General features: G+C 45.8%; 1 protein-coding gene across 1 annotated transcript in view; it reads left to right on the top strand.

Moving 5' to 3' along the window:
* LOC115416469 (sodium channel protein type 4 subunit alpha B-like) overlaps positions 1–20,990 on the top strand; it is an 88,115-nt gene that overhangs the window by 29,391 nt on the left and 37,734 nt on the right. The window contains 6 exon segments of the mRNA XM_030130244.1: positions 6,244–6,333; positions 6,824–6,952; positions 8,553–8,644; positions 11,583–11,834; positions 14,769–14,832; positions 14,914–15,055. Coding sequence (XP_029986104.1) covers positions 6,244–6,333; positions 6,824–6,952; positions 8,553–8,644; positions 11,583–11,834; positions 14,769–14,832; positions 14,914–15,055 — 769 coding nt within the window.

A 20,990-nucleotide genomic window follows, 5' to 3' on the forward strand; every position in this document is an offset into this window, starting at 1 on the left:
TGTGAAGAAAGCCAAGAGTTTGATTTCTGCAAAATGTGTGTTTTTTTCCTCTGAGAATAGAATGGAAGGGGTTTGGTTTATTTTTTAATTTAAGTAATTCAAACTAAAAATGCATGAAATATGTTGTTTTTCTGTGACGGCCACACCTGCGGTACAGTCTAATGAAGTTTGAGGACCATGGATAAGGGCTAATCACACCAACATGGGACAGAATTTATGGCCAACGGACAACTCAGACTGAAAACACACAAAAAACTGAATCCATTAAGATATTGTTGAACATGTACAGTTGCGGCTGCAGACGTTCGTCCGTACGAGTGATGAGCGGGTCAGTGGTTAGGGTTAGTGATGAGCGGGTCAGTGGTTAGGGTTAGTGATGAGCGGGTCAGTGGTTAGGGTTAGTAATGAGCAGGTCAGTGGTTAGGGTTAGGGTCAGTGGTTAGGGTTAGTGATGAGCGGGTCAGTGATTAGGGTTAGGGTTAGTGATGAGCGGGTCAGTGATTAGGGTTAGGGTTAGTGATGAGCGGGTCAGTGGTTAGGGTTAGTGATGAGCAGGTCAGTGGTTAGGGTTAGGGTTAGTGATGAGCGGGTCAGTGGTTAGGGTTAGTGATGAGCGGGTCAGTGGTTAGGGTTAGTAATGAGCAGGTCAGTGGTTAGGGTTAGGGTCAGTAGTTAGGGTTAGTGATGAGCGGGTCAGTGATTAGGGTTAGGGTTAGTGATGAGCGGGTCAGTGGTTAGGGTTAGTGATGAGCAGGTCAGTGGTTAGGGTTAGGGTTAGTGATGAGCGGGTCAGTGGTTAGGGTTAGTGATGAGCAGGTCAGTGGTCAGTGGTTAGGGTTAGTGATGAGCGGGTCAGTGGTTAGGGTTAGTGATGAGCGGGTCAGTGGTTAGGGTTAGTGATGAGCAGGTCAGTGGTTAGGGTTAGTAATGAGCAGGTCAGTGGTTAGGGTTAGTGATGAGCGGGTCAGTGATTAGGGTTAGTGATGAGCGGGTCAGTGGTTAGGGTTAGTGATGAGCGGGTCAGTGGTTAGGGTTAGTGATGAGCGGGTCAGTGGTTAGGGTTAGTGATGAGCAGGTCAGTGGTTAGGGTTAGGGTCAGTGGTTAGGGTTAGTGATGAGCGGGTCAGTGGTTAGGGTTAGTGATGAGCGGGTCAGTGGTTAGGGTTAGTGATGAGCGGGTCAGTGGTTAGGGTTAGTAATGAGCAGGTCAGTGGTTAGGGTTAGGGTCAGTGGTTAGGGTTAGTGATGAGCGGGTCAGTGATTAGGGTTAGGGTTAGTGATGAGCGGGTCAGTGGTTAGGGTTAGTGATGAGCGGGTCAGTGGTTAGGGTTAGTGATGAGCAGGTCAGTGGTTAGGGTTAGGGTTAGTGATGAGCGGGTCAGTGGTTAGGGTTAGTGATGAGCGGGTCAGTGGTTAGGGTTAGTGATGAGCGGGTCAGTGGTTAGTGATGAGCGGGTCAGTGGTTAGGGTTAGTGATGAGCGGGTCAGTGGTTAGGGTTAGTGATGAGCAGGTCAGTGGTTAGGGTTAGTAATGAGCAGGTCAGTGGTTAGGGTTAGTGATGAGCGGGTCAGTGATTAGGGTTAGTGATGAGCGGGTCAGTGGTTAGGGTTAGTGATGAGCGGGTCAGTGGTTAGGGTTAGTGATGAGCAGGTCAGTGGTTAGGGTTAGGGTTAGTGATGAGCAGGTCAGTGGTTAGGGTTAGTGATGAGCAGGTCAGTGGTTAGGGTTAGGGTTAGTGATGAGCAGGTCAGTGGTTAGGGTTAGTGATGAGCAGGTCAGTGGTTAGGGTTAGGGTTAGTGATGAGCAGGTCAGTGGTTAGGGTTAGTGATGAGCAGGTCAGTGGTTAGGGTTAGTGATGAGCGGGTCAGTGGCTAGGGTTCGTGATGAGCGGGGTCAGTGGCTAGGGTTAGTGATGAGCAGGTCAGTGGTGAGCGGTTAGGGTTAGTGATGAGCGGGTCAGTGGTTAGGGTTAGTGATGAGCAGGTCAGTGGTTAGGGTTAGTAATGAGCGGGTCAGTGATTAGGGTTAGGGTTAGTGATGAGCGGGTCAGTGGTTAGGGTTAGTGATGAGCGGGTCAGTGGTTAGGGTTAGTGATGAGCGGGTCAGTGGCTAGGGTTAGTGATGAGCAGGACAGTGGTTAGGGTTAGTGATGAGCAGGTCAGTGGTTAGGGTTAGTGATGAGCGGGTCAGTGGCTAGGGTTAGTGATGAGCGGGTCAGTGGCTAGGGTTAGTGATGAGCAGGACAGTGGTTAGGGTTAGTGATGAGCAGGTCAGTGGTTAGGGTTAGTGATGAGCGGGTCAGTGGCTAGGGTTAGTGATGAGCAGGTCAGTGGTTAGGGTTAGTGATGAGCAGGTCAGTGGTTAGGGTTAGTAATGAGCGGGTCAGTGATTAGGGTTAGGGTTAGTGATGAGCGGGTCAGTGGTTAGGGTTAGTGATGAGCGGGTCAGTGGCTAGGGTTAGTGATGAGCAGGTCAGTGGTTAGGGTTAGGGTTAGTGATGAGCGGGTCAGTGGCTAGGGTTAGTGATGAGCAGGTCAGTGGTTAGGGTTAGGGTTAGTGATGAGCGGGTCAGTGGTTAGGGTTAGTGATGAGCAGGTCAGTGGTTAGGGTTAGGGTTAGTGATGAGCGGGTCAGTGGTTAGGGTTAGTGATGAGCAGGTCAGTGGTTAGGGTTAGTGATGAGCAGGTCAGTGGTTAGGGTTAGGGTTAGTGATGAGCGGGTCAGTGGTTAGGGTTAGTGATGAGCAGGTCAGTGGTTAGGGTTAGTAATGAGCGGGTCAGTGATTAGGGTTAGGGTTAGTGATGAGCGGGTCAGTGGTTAGGGTTAGTGATGAGCGTCCTAACCCTAACCCTTAAACTGTGGGTCGGGTGGGGGTGGGTCAAAAAAATGTCACTTTCAGACAGTGAGAGAGAGAGAGAGAGAGACTGATATATACAGAGAATAGCACCAACCGAATAGGGCCTGCAGTCCTCTCGTTCCATATCCAACCAGCTAGCAAGCAATAATAGCGTGTGAAATCTGGGAGGGCCAGCCCACCAATTTCTTTATGTTTACTGTCTGGGTTCTTACAACGCACTGGCATTAGTTTACTTTTCCCCCAATTGATCTTATATCCTGAGAAAGAACTGAATGATTCGATTGTCTCTAACAGTGCAGGCATGGAAATCTGTGGTCTCGTTATATACAATAAAATATCATCTGCGTACAGTGATATTTTGTTTGACGTGTATTCAGTATCGTAACCATGAATATCTCTGTTTGCACGCACCATTTCTGCCAGTGGTTCTAATGCAATTGCAAACAACAATGGGCTGAGAGCACACCCCTGCCTCATGCCCCTGTACAGGTTGAATGCCTTTGACAGTGTCTGGTTGGTTAGGATTTTTGCACTGGGGTTTGAATAAAGTAATTGAACGCAAAGATCTTAAACTTTTTCTATGTACACAAAAGGCCTATTTCTCTCAAATATTGTTCATAAATTTGTCTAAATCTGTGTTAGTGAGCACTTCTCCTTTGTCCTTTGCTGAGATAATCCATCCACCTCACAGGTGTGGCAGATCCAGATGCTGATTAGACAGCAGGATTATTGCACAGGTGTAACTTAGGCTGGCCACAATAAAAGGCCACTCTAAAATGTGCAGTTTTACTGTATTGGGTGGTCCAGGGGGGTCAGAAAACCAGTCAGTATTTGGTGTGACCACCATTTTCCTCGCACAGTCTTCTTCATGAATTCTCTGAAACAGCTTTGGAGATGGCTTATGGTAGAGAAATGAACATTCAATTCACAGGCAAAAGCTCTGGTGGAGATTCCTGAAGTCAGCATGACTACTGCATATTCCCTCAAAACTTGTGACATCTGTGGTATTGTGCTGTGTGATAAAAGTGCACATTTTAGAGTGGCCTTTTATTGTGGCCAGCCTAAGGCACACCTGTGCAAAAATCCTGCTGTCTAATCAGCATCTTGATCTGCCACACCTGTGAGGTGGATGGATTATCTCAGCAAAGAAGAAGTGTTCACTAACACAAATTTAGACAGATTTGTGAACAATATTTGAGAGAAATAAACCTTGTGTGTACACAGAAAAAGTTTTAGATCATGGAGTTCAGCTCATGACAAATGGGAGCAAAAACAAAAGTGGTGCATTTATATTTTTGTTCAGTGTATATCCAACAGAAGTATGGATGTAGAAACCAGAGGGGGGAGTTGATCCCCCCATCCCCCCGACAAATTCCACCTGTGTGTGTGTGTGTGTGAGTGTGTGTATCTTTTTCTGGCCCACCTGGACGGTGTCTCCTTCAGACTCGGTCCTCTACCACAGGTCTGGATTAGGGTTAGGGTTAGGTCCTCTACCACAGGTCTGGGAGCCTGAGGGTTCAGTTCTGGTTCTTCTCTGTTCCTTGGACTGTTCTTTTTTGGACTCAGATCTCTGATGTTGTTCCTGGTATCTGCTGGTCCCATCCCCTCAGCTTGGGGGTCACTGCCCCTAGTGCCCCCCCCCCCCCCCCCCCCCATCACTTCTGGGACCACTGTTACCTTCACATCATCTACCATCTGATGCAGTATACATCAAGGAGATGCCCCCCCCCCCCCCCCCGCTGTTCTGCATAGGCCTAAACCCCCTCAACCAGATCATCTCTAAGAATGGCCTTGGGTAGCAGTTCTGAAGTGGACCAACCATCAGCCACCTTCTCTACATGGATGACATCCAGCTGTATGCCAAGAATGAGCGGGACATGGACTCCTTGATCCACCTCAGTGGGATCTACAGCAGAGACATGGGGACGTCACTGGACCCGATAAATGTGGGTGGATGGTATCTAGAAGAGGACAGGTGATCACAGCTGAAGGGGTGGAGCTACCTGAAGGGAACATTACAGATGTGCAGGGCAGGTACAGATACCTGCAGATCCAACAGGTCAATGGTACTGATGAGGAGGCAGCTCAGAGGTCAGTGGTCACAGCCAAATACCTCCAGAGGGTAAGGCAGGTCCTGAACAGTCAGCTGATCCAGGACATGAACCCCTGTACCCTACCAGTGATCAGAGACCCAGACTGGAATAAGATCCTGGAGATCCACTGGAAGAGATACGAGCCACTGATATCAAGACAAGAAAGCTCCTTACCATGGAGGGTGGGGGGACTAGTAAGTGTCAGAACTACTGTCCAGGAGGAAATGGCAAACCTCCAGGAAAATGTCCAGAAAATGGACCCAATGACCAACTGAGAAGTGAATGCCTCAGGCAACAAAAGCCCAGGAAGGAGGAGGAGCCTGAGGGGCTATCATGGAAGGACACACCCCTGCATGGAAGGACACGCCCATGCATGGCATGGACCACCGACAGATCGAGGAAGTGGCTGATATCGAGAACAAATACCAGTGGATGAAAAAAGCTGGACTGAAAGACAGCACAGATGGACTAAAGATGGACCAGAACAGGCCCTGAACACCAGAGCAATAGAGGCCGGGGTCTACCACAGCAGACTAAACCCCAGGTGTAGGTCTACCACACCTGACTAGACTCCAGGTGTAATCTGAGTACAGAAGCCCCTTAGACAGTGCAGTCCATCACAGCAGGTCTCAGATGGTCCAGGTAAGACGTACATGGAACACCATAACCAGGTAGAGGACATGGTGGACAGGACCATCTGTACCCAGCCTGGACTGGAGGACCCAGGGTCCAGATGGGAGACACCCCCAAAGGTGATTGAGAACAAACAGGTCCAGATCCTGTGGGACTTCCAGATCCAGACTGAACGGATGGTGATGTCTAGTCAGCCTGACATAGTGGAGGAGGAGAACCATCAGCAAAAAGAGGTTGAGATAGATGGAGCAGCAAAGAAAGAAAGAAAGAAAGAACAGGACAAGAAGAAGAAAGACCAAGAACTGAAAGAACAGGAGAAGAAAAAGAAAGACCAAGAACTGAGAGAGGAGATAGAGAAAATATGGGGTGTGAAGGCAACAGTGGTACCAGTAGTGATGTGTGTGTGTGGGGGGGGCAGATACCAAGAACCACATCAGAGATCTGAGTCCAACAGAGAACAGTCCAAGGAACAGAGAAGAACCAGAACTGAACCCTCAGGCTCCCAGACCTGTGGTAGAGGACCTAACCCTAACCCAGACCTGTGGTACAGGACCTAACCCTAACCAGTAGAGTGTTCCGTCTCTTCCAGAATGTAAACTGTGCTCAATGCATTGAATGTAGTTTGAATTCTTGGATGTTTTCTTCTTAACCACCACACATTCTTCAGTTTCTTCATCATGGTGACCATCCTGACAAACTGTGTCTTCATGACCATGAGTGATCCTCCACCCTGGAGTAAAACAGTCGAGTGAGTTCAGCCCAACATTTATGTTCACCTGTGTTCATACAGCCACACAATCAAATCCACTTCTGGAGGTTTAGGGTTAGGGTTTTGATAGGTTTGGGGTCAGGGTTAGGGGTTTTACTGGTTTTGGGTTAGGGGTTTATGTTGAGAGTGCAGCATCTTCCAGTTTTCAGTCAAAACCATATTTAGTTTCTTCTGCTCTAGATTTGTTGATGAAGTTTTACTGACAGGGAGTTGGTCCTGTTGGTTTGTGTCTGATATTTGTGCCAAATTATGTTATATTTATTAATCATATTTAATATTTTGATGGAATAATATAATGATAATATTATGATTTATTTGACTGGTTTGTATCAAATCTGTCTTGTGAACCCCTCCCACCTCCGAACCACTCCCACCTCTGAACTCCTCCCACCTCTGCGCTGCGCTTTGGTGTTTGTACGTTCTTGAGTGTTCTGCTTCTTCCTTGAATGTGTTGTGTTTTCTTGGACAGATATGTGTTCACTGGCATCTACACGTTTGAAGCCACGGTCAAAGTCCTGTCCAGAGGCTTCTGTCTGGGAGACTTCACTTTCCTCAGAGACCCATGGAACTGGCTGGACTTCATGGTCATCAGCATGGCGTAATACACAAACACACATCAGGATTATTATTCATATTATCCATATTATCCATATTATTAATATTATTAATATTATTAATATTGGCACTGAGCGGATGGAACCATTACCATTTCAAACCATTTATGAACAGCTGCTGCACTACAGACAGTGTTGAACAGTAGATGCATCTGAGTGTATGACTGACTGAACGGACCCACTGTACAGGCTTTAACACCGTCTCAGAGTTAGACCTGACTCTGTGACCTCTATTTTAACACCGTGTCAGAGTTAGACCTGACTCTGTGACCTCTATTTTAACACTGTGTCAGAGTTAGACCTGACTCTGTGGCCTTTATTTTAACACCGTCTAAGAGTTAGGCCTGACTCTGTGGCCTTTGTTTTAACACCGTCTAAGAGTTTGACCTGACTCTGTGGCCTTTGTTTTAACACCGTCAAAGAGTTAGACCTGACTCTGTGGCCTTTGTTATTTTAACACCATCTCAGAGTTAGACCTGACTCAGTGGCCTTTGTTATTTTAACACCATCTCAGAGTAAGACCTGACTCTGTGACCTCTATTTTAACACCGTCACAGAGTTAGACCTGACTCTGTGGCCTTTATTTTAACACCATCTCAGAGTTAGACCTGACTCTGTGACCTCTATTTTAACACCGTCTCAGAGTTAGACCTGACTCTGTGGCCTTTATTTTAACACCGTCTCAGAGTTAGACCTAACTCTGTGGCCTTTGTTTTAACACCATCTCAGAGTTAGACCTGACTCAGTGGCCTTTATTTTAACACCGTTTCAGAGTTAGACCTGACTCTGTGGCCTTTGTTTTAACACCATCTCAGAGTTAGACCTGTCTCTGTGGCCTTTATTTTAACACCGTTTCAGAGTTAGACCTGACTCTGTGGCGTTTGTTTTAACACCGTCTCATAGTTAGACCTGACTGTGTGGCCTTTATTTTAACACCGTCTCAGAGTTAGACCTAACTCTGTGGCCTTTGTTTTAACACCATCTCAGAGTTAGACCTGACTCAGTGACCTTTATTTTAACACCGTTTCAGAGTTAGACCTGACTCTGTGGCCTTTGTTTTAACACCATCTCAGAGTTAGACCTGTCTCTGTGGCCTTTATTTTAACACCGTCTCAGAGTTAGACCTGACTGTGTGGCCTTTATTTTAACACCGTTTCAGAGTTAGACCTGACTCTGTGGCGTTTGTTTTAACACCGTCTCATAGTTAGACCTGACTGTGTGGCCTTTATTTTAACACCATTTCAGAGTTAGACCTGACTGTGTGGCCTTTATTTTAACACCGTTTCAGAGTTAGACCTGACTCTGTGGCGTTTGTTTTAACACCGTCTCATAGTTAGACCTGACTGTGTGGCCTTTATTTTAACACCGTTTCAGAGTTAGACCTGACTCTGTGGCGTTTGTTTTAACACCGTCTCATAGTTAGACCTGACTGTGTGGCCTTTATTTTAACAAAGTTTCAGAGTTAGACCTGACTCTGTGGCGTTTGTTTTAACACCGTCTCATAGTTAGACCTGACTCTATGGCCTTTGTTTGTGGTTTGGTGTTCTTCTGGGAGAACTGATGCTGATGTCATGTCTGTTTCAGATATCTGACAGAGTTTGTAGATTTAGGGAATGTTTCTGCTTTGAGGACGTTCCGAGTTCTTCGAGCCCTGAAGACCATCACAGTTATCCCTGGTCAGTGTTGAATCAGGTCCTGGACTGAACTCTACTGAACTCTACTAAACTCTACTAAACTCTAGTGAACTCTACTGAATTCTACTACACTCTACTAAACTCTACTGGACTCTACTGAACTCTCCTAAACTCTACTGAACTCTCCTAAACTCTATTACACTCTACTGAACTCTACTGGACTCTACTGAACTCTACTGGACTCTACTGAACTCTACGGAGCTCTACTAAACTCTACTAAACTCTACTGAACTCTACTGAACTCCACTACACTCTACTAAACTCTTTTAAACTCTACTGAACTCTACTGAACACTACTGAACTCTATTAAACTCTACTGAACTCTCCTAAACTCTACTGAACTCTACTAAACTCTACTAAACTCTGTTAAACTCTACTGAACTCTACTGAACTCTACTAAACTCTATTGAACTCTACTGAATTCTATTAAACTCTACTGAACTCTACTGAACTCCACTACACTCTACTAAACTCTTTTAAACTCTACTGAACTCTACTGAACTCTATTTATTTCTACTGAACTTTACTGAACTCTATTAAACTCTACTAAACTCTACCGAACTCTACTAAACTCTACTGAACTCTATTAAACTCTCCTAAACTCTACTGAACTCTACTAAACTCTATTACACTCTACTGAACTCTACTGGACTCTACTGGACTCTACTGAACTCTACGGAGCTCTACTAAACTCTACTAAACTCTACTGAACTCCACTACACTCTACTAAACTCTTTTAAACTCTACTGAACTCTATTGAACTCTACTGAACTCTATTAAACTCTACTGAACTCTCCTAAACTCTGCTGAACTCTACTACACTCTACCAAACTCTACTGGACTCTACTGAACTCTACTAAACTCTACTAAAGTCTGTTAAACTCTACTGAACTCTATTAAACTCTACTAAACTCTACTGAACTCCACTACACTCTACTAAACTCTTTTAAACTCTACTGAACTCTACTGAACTCTATTGAACTCGACTGAACTCTACTGAACTCTATTTATTTCTACTGAACTTTACTGAACTCTATTAAACTCTACTAAACTCTACCGAACTCTGCTAAACTCTACTGAACTCTATTAAACTCTACTGAACTCCACTACACTCTACTAAACTCTTTTAAACTCTACTGAACTTTACTGAACTCTATTAAACTCTACTAAACTCTGCCGAACTCTACTAAACTCTACTGAACTCTATTAAACTCTACTGAACTCTAGTAAACTCTACTGAACTCTGTTAAACTGTACTGGACTCTACTGAACTCTACGGAGCTCTACTAAACTCTACTGAACTCCACTACACTCTACTAAACTTTTAAACTCTACTGAACACTATTGAACTCTACTGAACTCTATTAAACTCTACTGAACTCTCCTAAACTCTGCTGAACTCTACTACACTCTACCAAACTCTACTGAACTCTACTAAACTCTACTAAACTCTGTTAAACTCTACTGAACTCTACTAAACTCTATTGAACTCTACTGAACTCTACTGAACTCTACTGAACTCGACTGAACTCTACTGAACTCTATTTATTTCTACTGAACTTTACTGAACTCTATTAAACTCTACTAAACTCTGCCGAACTCTACTAAACTCTACTGAACTCTAGTAAACTCTACTGAACTCTGTTAAACTCTACTGGACTCTACTGAACTCTACGGAGCTCTACTGAACTCTACTGAACTCCACTACACTCTACTAAACTCTTTTAAACTCTACTGAACTCTATTGAACTCTACTGAACTCTATTAAACTCTACTGAACTCTCCTAAACTCTGCTGAACTCTACTACACTCTACCAAACTCTACTGGACTCTACTGAACTCTACTAAACTCTACTAAACTCTACTGAACTCTACTGAACTCTACTAAACTCTATTGAACTCTACTGAACTCTACTAAACTCTACTGAACTCTACTGAACTCCACTACACTCTACTAAACTCTTTTAAACTCTACTGAACTCTATTGAACTCTACTGAACTCTATTAAACTCTACTGAACTCTCCTAAACTCTGCTGAACTCTACTACACTCTACCAAACTCTACTGGACTCTACTGAACTCTACTAAACTCTACTAAACTCTACTGAACTCTACTGAACTCTACTAAACTCTATTGAACTCTACTGAACTCTACTAAACTCTACTGAACTCTACTGAACTCCACTACACTCTACTAAACTCTTTTAAACTCTACTGAACTCTATTGAACTCTACTGAATTCTACTGAACTCTGTTTATTTCTACTGAACTTTACTGAACTCTATTAAACTCTACTAAACTCTACCAAACTCTACTGAACTCCACTACACTCTACTAAACTCTTTTAAACTCTACTGAACTTTACTGAACTCTATTAAACTCTACTGAACTCTAGTAAACTCTACTAAACTCTACTGAACTCTATTAAACTCTACTGAAGTCTATTAAACTCTGCTGAACTCTACTGAACTCTATTAAACTCTACTAAACTCTACTGAACTCTAGTAAACTCTACTGAACTCTATTAAACTCTACTGAACTCTAGTAAACTCTACTAAACTCTACTGAACTCTAGTAAACTCTACTAAACTCTACTGAACTCTATTAAACTCTACTGAACTCTAGTAAACTCTACTAAACTCTACTGAACTCTATTAAACTCTACTGAACTCTAGTAAACTCTACTAAACTCTACTGAACTCTAGTAAACTCTACTAAACTCTACTGAACTCTATTAAACTCTACTGAACTCTATTAAACTCTACTGAACTCTACTGAACAGTATATTCGGTTTTTCCAGCCTTTCCTCTGTGAAAGACCAGTGGGTGGGATTCTTTTTTTTTTTTCTTCAGTGAGTGGGATTCATTTTCCTTCTTTTTGACTCATTCCTTTTTAAAGTTCATCTTCACCCGTTCCTCAGGTTTGAAGACCATCGTCGGAGCTCTAATCCAGTCGGTGAAGAAACTGGGTGATGTCATGATCCTGACGGTGTTTTGCCTCAGCGTCTTCGCACTGATTGGATTGCAGCTCTTCATGGGAAATTTGAGGCAAAAGTGTGTCCTGCTGCCATCATGGCTGCAAAACATGACATCCGATGGTAACGCCAGCAGCAGTTACCATGGCAACCACTCATGGAACGGCTTTGACTATCAAGAGCACATCAATAACCCTGGTATGAAACCAATGATCCATATTTATTATCCACTGTAAAACTCAGGTCAGGTTTTATCCAAATCAACAAAACATTTCTACAATAATGAAATAATAATCATGAATAATCATAATAATCATATGAATGAATAATGAATCGGGGCGACACGGTGGTGCAGTGGTTAGCACTCGTGCCTCACAGCAAGAAGGTCCTGGGTTCGATTCCAACACCAGTCGACGGGGGGTGGGACCTTTCTGTGTGGAGTTTGCATGTTCTCCCTGTGTCTGCGTGGGTTCTCTCCGGGTACTCCGGCTTCCTCCCACCATCCAAACACATGCACTAATAGGTTAATCTAAATTGCCCATAGGTGTGAATGTGAGAGTGATTGTTTGTCTCTATATGTTCAGCCCTGCGATGAAATGGCGACTTGTCCAGGGTATACCCTGCCTTCGCCCCTATGTAGCTGGGATAGGCTCCAAGCGACCCCCATGACCCTAGTGAGGATAAAGCGGGTTCAGAAAATGAATGAATGAAATAATAATCAAAGCTTTTTTGCAGACAGTGCTATTCAAAGTCATTTCAACACTACCGTTTCAAACAGTAATATAACTGCAGTGGCTCCGACACTCAAACATCTGCTTCAGAGACTTCACAGGAACAAAGCCAAGTCTCTATGAGTGTTTTCACAAAAATGACAGCTTTGTCAGGTGATGTAAACTCCATCTTGTGACCCAGAGGCGAGCTGGATGCAGCAGCCCCAACTTTATGTCCGGAATGTTCCTGAGCTGACGTTGGATGTCACTGAAGCCTGCACGGACTTTTACCGTCCGTGAGCTGAGATCCGGAAAAATGCATATATTTGAGTCCTTCACCTTGATGCGCTGCTGTGCTCTTGCCCATGGTAGGACAACAGCACAGTCTGTGTAATAGTGTAAACCTGCTATTATGGGATGAGAAGATTTGCTGGGTTTCGGTTAAAGCAGCAGGGATCGATGCACACGGTCCACATCTGCCTCTTTTTCTAAGCCAAAAACATCTGTAGGCAGAGTGGAAACTGTGGCCACGCTGACTGGACTGTGCTCCTTGGATAGTCATCCTGATGTTAGTGCTACAAGTCCTCACCTCCAAATCCTCACATTTAGTGTGAAGACACACCGACTGCCAATCATCACCAGAAAGGTAGCCCAACTAATCAGTCTGCTCTCGTCTCCCCGACATGGTCTAAAAAGTGTGAAGAACACACCAAATCAACTACTGAATTGAGCATACGTTCTGCTTTTGCATGAGACTTAAGACCGAAAAATGACAGAACATCTCTCTAGACCAAATCCCAAAACTCACTGCCATCAGTCATTGTTATCAACAGAGTGTTCAGTAGTCCAGAAGGGTTGGTGTTGTCAGCTCTAGTTCGCATAAACTGGTGGAAGAAGAAAGATGTCACAGGTGAAAAATGTGGAGAAATGGCACTATGCTAACAATGCTAACAATGCTAACAGTGTTGACTTGATGGAATGAATGCAGTCCATATTCAACACTGACTGTCACTCCTTCAGATCTGATCTGAGCAGTGAATGGACTGTTCTAGAAGACAGTAACAGTTGGCAGGACCTTGGCAGAGCTGGATTCACATGGACACTTCTGCTTCACTCATTCGCTAGTCCAGGCCTATCCCTCCACCAATCAGACTGGTCCGACAGAACGATGGGGAATGGACGATTACACATGTTGAATCAGCCAAAAAGACTGAAGACGACATTATTGACTGACAATTGAACAGAACACACCAAACAGACTCATGTCACCGACCTCAGCAGACTGACCGACGACATCCGACCGCTGAAAATAGGGTTGGTGTGTCTGCACCTTAACCCAAACCCTAACCCTTACCCTGAAAATAGGGTTGCTGTGTCTCTAAGCAGTTAAACCAGTGGGACTGCAAAGCAACCTGCATCCAGGCCACCCCACAAACCCCCACATATATGCCCCCCAGACAGCTGACTGAAGCCAGCTAACACTAACCCTAACACTAACACTAACTGCTCCCAAAAACACCACAAAAACAACAAACTGACCCAACCTGAAAAGGATGGGTCTTACAGCCTCTGTTCTGCCAATCAAAAACGGACACTTACCTTTTGGATGGAACACAAAAACCCAGCACTGGATCACAAACTAATGCCAGTGGAAAACAAATGGTGTATCCGCTACAAAACAACGTCACACAAGAACAAAGACCAAGTCAGCTGGAGCAACTGAGGTCATCACACACACACACACACACACACACACACACACACACACACCCTAACCCTAACCCAGGAGGAGCCCAGGGGCCTTTAACCCCTAACCCTAACCCCCAGGAGGACCCCAGAGGCCTTTAACCCCTAACCCTAACCCCCAGGAGGAGCCCAGGGGCCTTTAACCCCTAACCCTAACCCCCAGGAGGACCCCAGAGGCCTTTAACCCCTAACCCTAACCCCCAGGAGGAGCCCAGGGGCCTTTAACCCCTAACCCTAACCCCCAGGAGAACCCCAGGGGCCTTTAACCCCTAACCCTAACCCAGGAGGAGCCCAGGGGCCTTTAACCCCTAACCCTAACCCCCAGGAGGACCCCAGAGGCCTTTAACCCCTAACCCTAACCCAGGAGGAGCCCAGGGGCCTTTAACCCCTAACCCTAACCCCCAGGAGGAGCCCAGGGGCCTTTAACCCCTAACCCTAACCCCCAGGAGAACCCCAGGGGCCTTTAACCCCTAACCCTAACCCAGGAGGAGCCCAGGGGCCTTTAACCCCTAACCCTAACCCAGGAGAAGCCCAGGGGCCTTTAACCCCTAACCCTAACCCCCAGGAGGAGCCCAGGGGCCTTTAACCCCTAACCCTAACCCTAACCCTAACCCTAACCCTAACCCAAGGGCCTTCACATTTACATGCAGATGATCATTGGTTGTGTTTTTGACAGAGAACCACTACTTCCTGCCTGGTCACAGAGATCCTCTGTTGTGTGGGAACAGTTCTGATGCTGGGTACGTTAAGAAGAACAAGAGCAAGAACATCAGTAACATCAATAACATCAACACTGATTGAAACCATGACGATGTGTTTAGGGTGTGTCCTGAAGGGTACACATGTCTGAAGGCCGGAGGAAACCCAAACTATGGATACACCAGCTACGACTCCTTCGGCTGGGCCTTCCTGGCCCTGTTCAGACTGATGACACAGGACTTCTGGGAAAACCTCTTCCAACTGGTCAGTACTAACGGGTACCAGTACAGTACAACTTCTGTATTAACTGGTACCAATACAGTACCACCTCAGTACTACGTGATACCAGTACAGTACCACCTTTGTATTAACTGGTACCAGTACAGTACCACCTCAATACAAACTGGTACCAGTAAAGTACTGCCTCAGTACTACATGATACCTGTACAATACCAGCTCAGTACTACATGATACCAGTAGAGTACCACCTTTGTATTGACGGGTACCAGTACAGTACCACCTCAGTACTACATGATACCAGTACACTACCACCTTTGTATTAACTGGTACCAGAACAGCACCACCTCAGTACTAACTGGTACCAGTACAGTACCGCCTCAGTACTACATGATACCTGTACAATACCAGCTCAGTACTACATGATACCAGTACAGCACCACCTTTGTATTAACTGGTACCAGTACAGTACCACCTCAGTACTACCTGGTACCTGTACAGTACCACCTCAGTACTACCCGGTACCAGTACAGTACCATCTCAGTACTTCCTAGTACCTGTACAGTACCACCTTAGTACTACCCAGTACCGGTACAGTACCACCTCAGTACTACCTGGTACCTGTACAGTACCACCTCAGTACTACCCGGTACCGGTGCAGTACCACCTCAGTACTACCTGGTACCTGTACAGTATAACCTCAGTACTACCTGGTACTGGTACAGTACCACCTCAGTACTACCTGGTACCTGTACAGTACCACCTCAGTACTACCCGGTACCAGTACAGTACCATCTCAGTACTTCCTAGTACCTGTACAGTACCACCTTAGTACTACCCAGTACCGGTACAGTACCACCTCAGTACTACCTGGTACCTGTACAGTACCACCTCAGTACTACCCGGTACCGGTGCAGTACCACCTCAGTACTACCTGGTACCTGTACAGTACCACCTCAGTACTACCCGATACTGGTACAGTACCACCTCAGTACTACCTAGTACTGGTACAGTACCATCTCAGTACTTCCTAGTACCTGTACAGTACCACCTCAGTACTACCCGGTACCGTTACAGTACCACCTCAGTACTACCTGGTACCTGGTACTGGTACCACTGGTCCCAGTCATATGTTGTTTATTGTGCAGGTGTGTGTTACTGCAGTTCACTCTGTTGAATAATTCAGCTGTCAGTCATTGAATGAACTTAAACTGTTTTGATCATACAGTTGAATGTTTTTTTTTATGTTTTTACACAAGCATTGTATGTTAACAATTTCTTCAATGTGATTATTTTCTGGTAGTTCAGCTGTAAATCCACTTTGTCTCTTTTCAGAACACAATGATTATCACCAGGGCCAGATTAACACTTCATTGTACCCTGGGCAACAATATTCAAGGGCCCCATCATCACAACCCCAGGATCCCTATAATCTGGCAAAATACAGAATAAGTTCCAGGAATATATGTAAACATACCCCATACTCCAATATCTAACTATTATCAATTGCATTTTGATGTACAAATGTGTAAATGCTCATAGAACTATAAGTGCACCACTATAGCCTCTTGTCAAGGCCACTCGCATATGATGATATGAAAACAAAACACATCATCATCATCAGTATAATCTAAAATTGATCCACTACATTAGAAAGAGAGGGAAGTGTCCTCCATTTTCACAAAAAATAAATAAGAAACCATTTCCAAAGTATCCAGTATTTATCTAAGAACACTTTTTGCCAACACAAATGTATTGAATCGTCAGAAAAAGCCCACAGACAAAACACAAACATAGTCTGATAGAATCAGATATGAATTTTAAACAGAAATCCCCTTGTCACCTCAGAATTCAACAAGAGAGTTAAAGTAAGTGCAATGTAAACATCTGGAAATCTGCTTTCTCTCAACAATAAACATATCTCAACATTTTCATGGAGCCACCACAAGGAAAAAATAAATATAATGCAGTATAATCTGCTAAAATAAACATTTTGGTCCCAGTTTAACTTTTAAACAGAAAACACATCACAATTCAAGGCATGTCAAGGCAAGGGTTAAACATTTTAATACTAAATATACTAAATACTATAAACCAGTGGCGACTGCTCGTCTTTTAGACAGGGGAAGCTCACTGTCGGCTTACATAAAAAAAAAAAAGTATTAAGAAAATGCTCAGTAACCTTATCGTACCAAGTAGGCGTCTTTTTCAGGGACTGGACCAGTGTCCTCTCAATATCCAGCAGAGCTGGGCTGCTTAGATTGCCTTGGCTCATTGTGTTGTGGGTGTCAGACTTCAGCCTTTTTAAACTACAGATGTTCCTTTCACTCCGACCTAGCCGACAGTATGACTGATTTAACTATCTACAAAACAATATTAAACTCGAACAAGAAATGATTAAATTATGGAACTGAAACAAGAAAACGCTGAAACTATGTTAAATTGAAACAAGTTAGTCCAATGAGTGTGTTTTATTTACAGTGCAAAAAATGAACGAGTAATTTCGTAGTACTTTCTCTCTTGATTTCACAGCAGAATGCGCGACGTTATTAAACTGAACTGTGCCAGTGAAGGAGTAGATCTGAAAACAGCTGTCAATTAAACGGGATTCAGCCTTTCGACCAATCCTCCAATCAGCACGTGGGATTCTAGCGTCCAGCCCGTCCGAGCTCCGCCCACAGCTCCATTCGCCCGCAGAGACACCCGGCGTCCGGGGGCGGGACAACATAGTGGCATTTATCCAATTACCGTCCAGTTTTGACGCAATGAAAAAAACTGTTCCATTCAGTCCCATTGAAGCCCAGAGACGGACACAGTCTGTGGACAAATGCACTGAGCAGAGATGGAGGAGAAAACACAGACACGGGAATGGAGGAGAAGGGAACAACATCGAGTCCGTTGGTTTGTGATAAAGCTGATTCTGAACGAACTCGTCTTTGAGATGAACGTGTTGTAACGCATTTGTATTCAATAAAATGTCAACACAACCGAACATATTTAACCATTTAATTTTCATCATTTTAGGGGAAGCCGGTCTTGCAGTCTATGAGAAATCGCCACTGCTATAAACATCTGGAAAACCGTCAATTTCTCTCAAAGAAATACTTATCTGACCAATACAAAACTTCCCACTTAGCTGCTTCTTCATGTTTGCAATGTTTTGATTCGCGTACGTCGCGTATTTCTTGACGCCTCACATCCCGCTCAGTGCACGCATGTTGATTTGCGTCACCGCTGATTCGCTTTTTGGACTGACCAATGAGGAGAGGGTCTCAGCTCACGGTCACAGACAGCAGGAGCAGGGTTTGTGTGCAGTGCAATGGCTCCGGGCAGCGGACAGTTTCACTTATAAGCAAAAGATAACCAGATATTTTCGTCATGCCCGAGCTACCCAGGGCCCTTCAGAGGTCGCGGGCCCCTGGGCAATTGCCCAGTTGCCCATATGGTTAATCCGGGCTTGATTATCACGTACGTAAAGTTCATACAACCTGTGGAATGAGTCTGTTAGAATCAAGAGGAGGAATTCTACATTTTACAGTCCCATAGAATCAGGACTCTAGTGGACATTGTAGGAACTGCAGGTTTATAACGTTAGCTTCATTTTGCATTTGGCTGCCCCTGAAGTTTCACACACCAACCAGAACCAGATCACACATCCTACTCCAGGTCAGGTAGGGTCAGGGTCAGGGTCAGGGTTAGGGTTAGGGTCAGGGGTAGGATTAGTTAGGGTTAGGGTCAGGGTTAGGGTTAGGGTCAGGGTCAGGGTTAGGGTTAGTTAAGGTCAGGGTCAGGGTCAGGGTTAGGGTTAGGGTCAGAGTCAGGGTTACGGTCAGGGTTAGGGTCAGGTTTAGGGTTAGGGTCAGGGTTAGGGTCAGGGTCAGGGTTAGGGTAAGGGTTAGGGTCAGGGTCAGGGTAAGCGTCAGGGTTAGGGTCAGGTTTAGGGTTAGGGTTAGGGTCAGGGTTAGGGTCAGGTTTAGGGTTAGGATCAGGGTCAGGGTCAGGGTCAGGGTCAGGTTTAAGGTCAGGGTTAGGGTCAGGGTTAGGGTCAGGTTAAGGGTTAGGGTCAGGGTTAGGTTTAGTTAGGGTTAGGGTCAGGGTCAGGGTTTGGGTTAGTTAGGGTTAGGGTCAGGGTTAGGGTTAGTTAAGGTCAGGGTAAGGGTTAGGGTAAGGGTTAGGGTCAGGGTCAGGATCAGGGTCAGGGTTAGGGTCAGGTTTAGGGTTAGGGTCAGGGTCAGGGTTAGGGTAAGGGTTAGGGTCAGGGTCAGGGTTAGGGTCAGGTTTAGGGTTAGGGTTAGGGTCAGGGTTAGGGTCAGGTTTAGGGTTAGGGTCAGGGTTAGGGTCAGGTTTAGGGTTAGGGTCAGGGTCAGGGTTAGGGTCAGGTTTAGGGTTAGGGTCAGGGTCAGGGTTAGGGTCAGGGTCAGGGTTAGGGTCAGGTTTAGGGTCAGGGTCAGGGTAAGGGTCAGGGTTAGGGTTAGTTAGGGTTAGGGTCAGGGTCAGGGTTAGGGTCAGGTTTAGGGGTAGGGTCAGGGTCAGGGTTAGGGTTAGTTAGGGTTAGGGTCAGGGTCAGGGTTAGGGTTAGGGTCAGGTTTAGGGTTATTGTCCGGGTCAGAGTTAGGGTCAGGGTTAGTCAGGGTCAGGGTCAGGGTTAGGGTCAGGGTCAGGGTCAGGGTTAGGGTTAGTTAGGTTCAGGGTTAGGGTCAGGATTAGGGTTAGTTAGGGTCAGGGTTAGGGTCAGGGTTAGTTAGGGTCAGGGTCAGGGTTAGGGTTAGGGTCAGGGTCAGGGTTAGGGTAAGGGTTAGGGTCAGGGTTAGGGTCAGGGTAAGGGTCATGGTTAGGGTCAGGGTTAGGGTCAGGGTCAGGGTTGGGGTCAGGGTTTGGATCAGGTTTAGGGTTAGGGTCAGGGTTAGTTGTGGTTAGGGTCAGGGTTAGGGTTAGTGAGGGTCAGGGTCAGGGTTAGGGTCAGGGTCAGGGTCAGGGTTAGGGTTAGTTAGGGTTAGGGTCAGGGTCAGGGTTAGGGTTAGTTAAGGTCAGGGTCAGGGTAAGGGTTAGGGTCAGGATCAGGGTTAGGGTCAGGGTCAGGGTTAGGGTCAGGTTTAGGGTTAGGGTAGTTAGGGTTAGGGTCAGGGTTAGGGTTAGTTAAGGTCAGGGTCAGGGTTAGGGTAAGGGTTAGGGTTAGGGTCAGGATCAGGGTTAGGGTCAGGGTCAGGGTCAGGGTCAGGGTCAGGGTTAGGGTCAGGTTTAGGTTTAGGGTTAGGGTCAGGGTCAGGGTTAGGGTTAGGGTCAGGGTCAGGGTCAGGTTTAGGGTCAGGGTTAGGGTCAGGGTTAGGGTTAGTTAGGGTTAGGGTCAGGGTTAGTTAGGGTTAGGGTCAGGGTTAGGGTTAGTTAAGGTCAGGGTCAGGGTTAGGGTAAGGGTCACGGTCAGGGTAAGGGTTAGGGTCAGGGTTACGGTCAGGGTTAGGGTCAGGTTTAGGGTCAGGGTTAGGGTCAGGGTCAGGGTTAGGGTAAGGGTTAGGGTCAGGGTCAGGGTAAGGGTCAGGGTTAGGGTTAGTTAAGGTCAGGGTCAGGATTAGGGTAAGGGTCAGCGTTAGGGTCAGGGTCAGGGTTACGGTCAGGGTTAGGGTCAGGTTTAGGGTTAGGGTCAGGGTCAGGGTAAGGGTCAGCGTTAGGGTCAGGGTCAGGGTTACGGTCAGGGTTAGGGTCAGGTTTAGGGTTAGGGTTAGGGTCAGGGTCAGGGTTAGGGTAAGGGTAAGGGTTAGGGTTAGGGTCAGGGTAAGGGTCAGGGTAAGGGTCAGGGTTAGGGTCAGGTTTAGGGTTAGGGTCAGGGTCAGGGTTAGGGTCAGGTTTAGGGTTAGGATCAGGGTTAGGGTTAGTTAGGGTTAGGGTCAGGGTAAGGGTTAGTTAAGGTCAGGGTAAGGGTTAGGGTCAGGGTCAGGATCAGGGTTAGGGTCTGGGTCAGGGTTAG

Source organism: Sphaeramia orbicularis, unplaced genomic scaffold (assembly GCF_902148855.1).
Source record: "Sphaeramia orbicularis unplaced genomic scaffold, fSphaOr1.1, whole genome shotgun sequence".
Taxonomy (NCBI): domain Eukaryota; kingdom Metazoa; phylum Chordata; class Actinopteri; order Kurtiformes; family Apogonidae; genus Sphaeramia; species Sphaeramia orbicularis.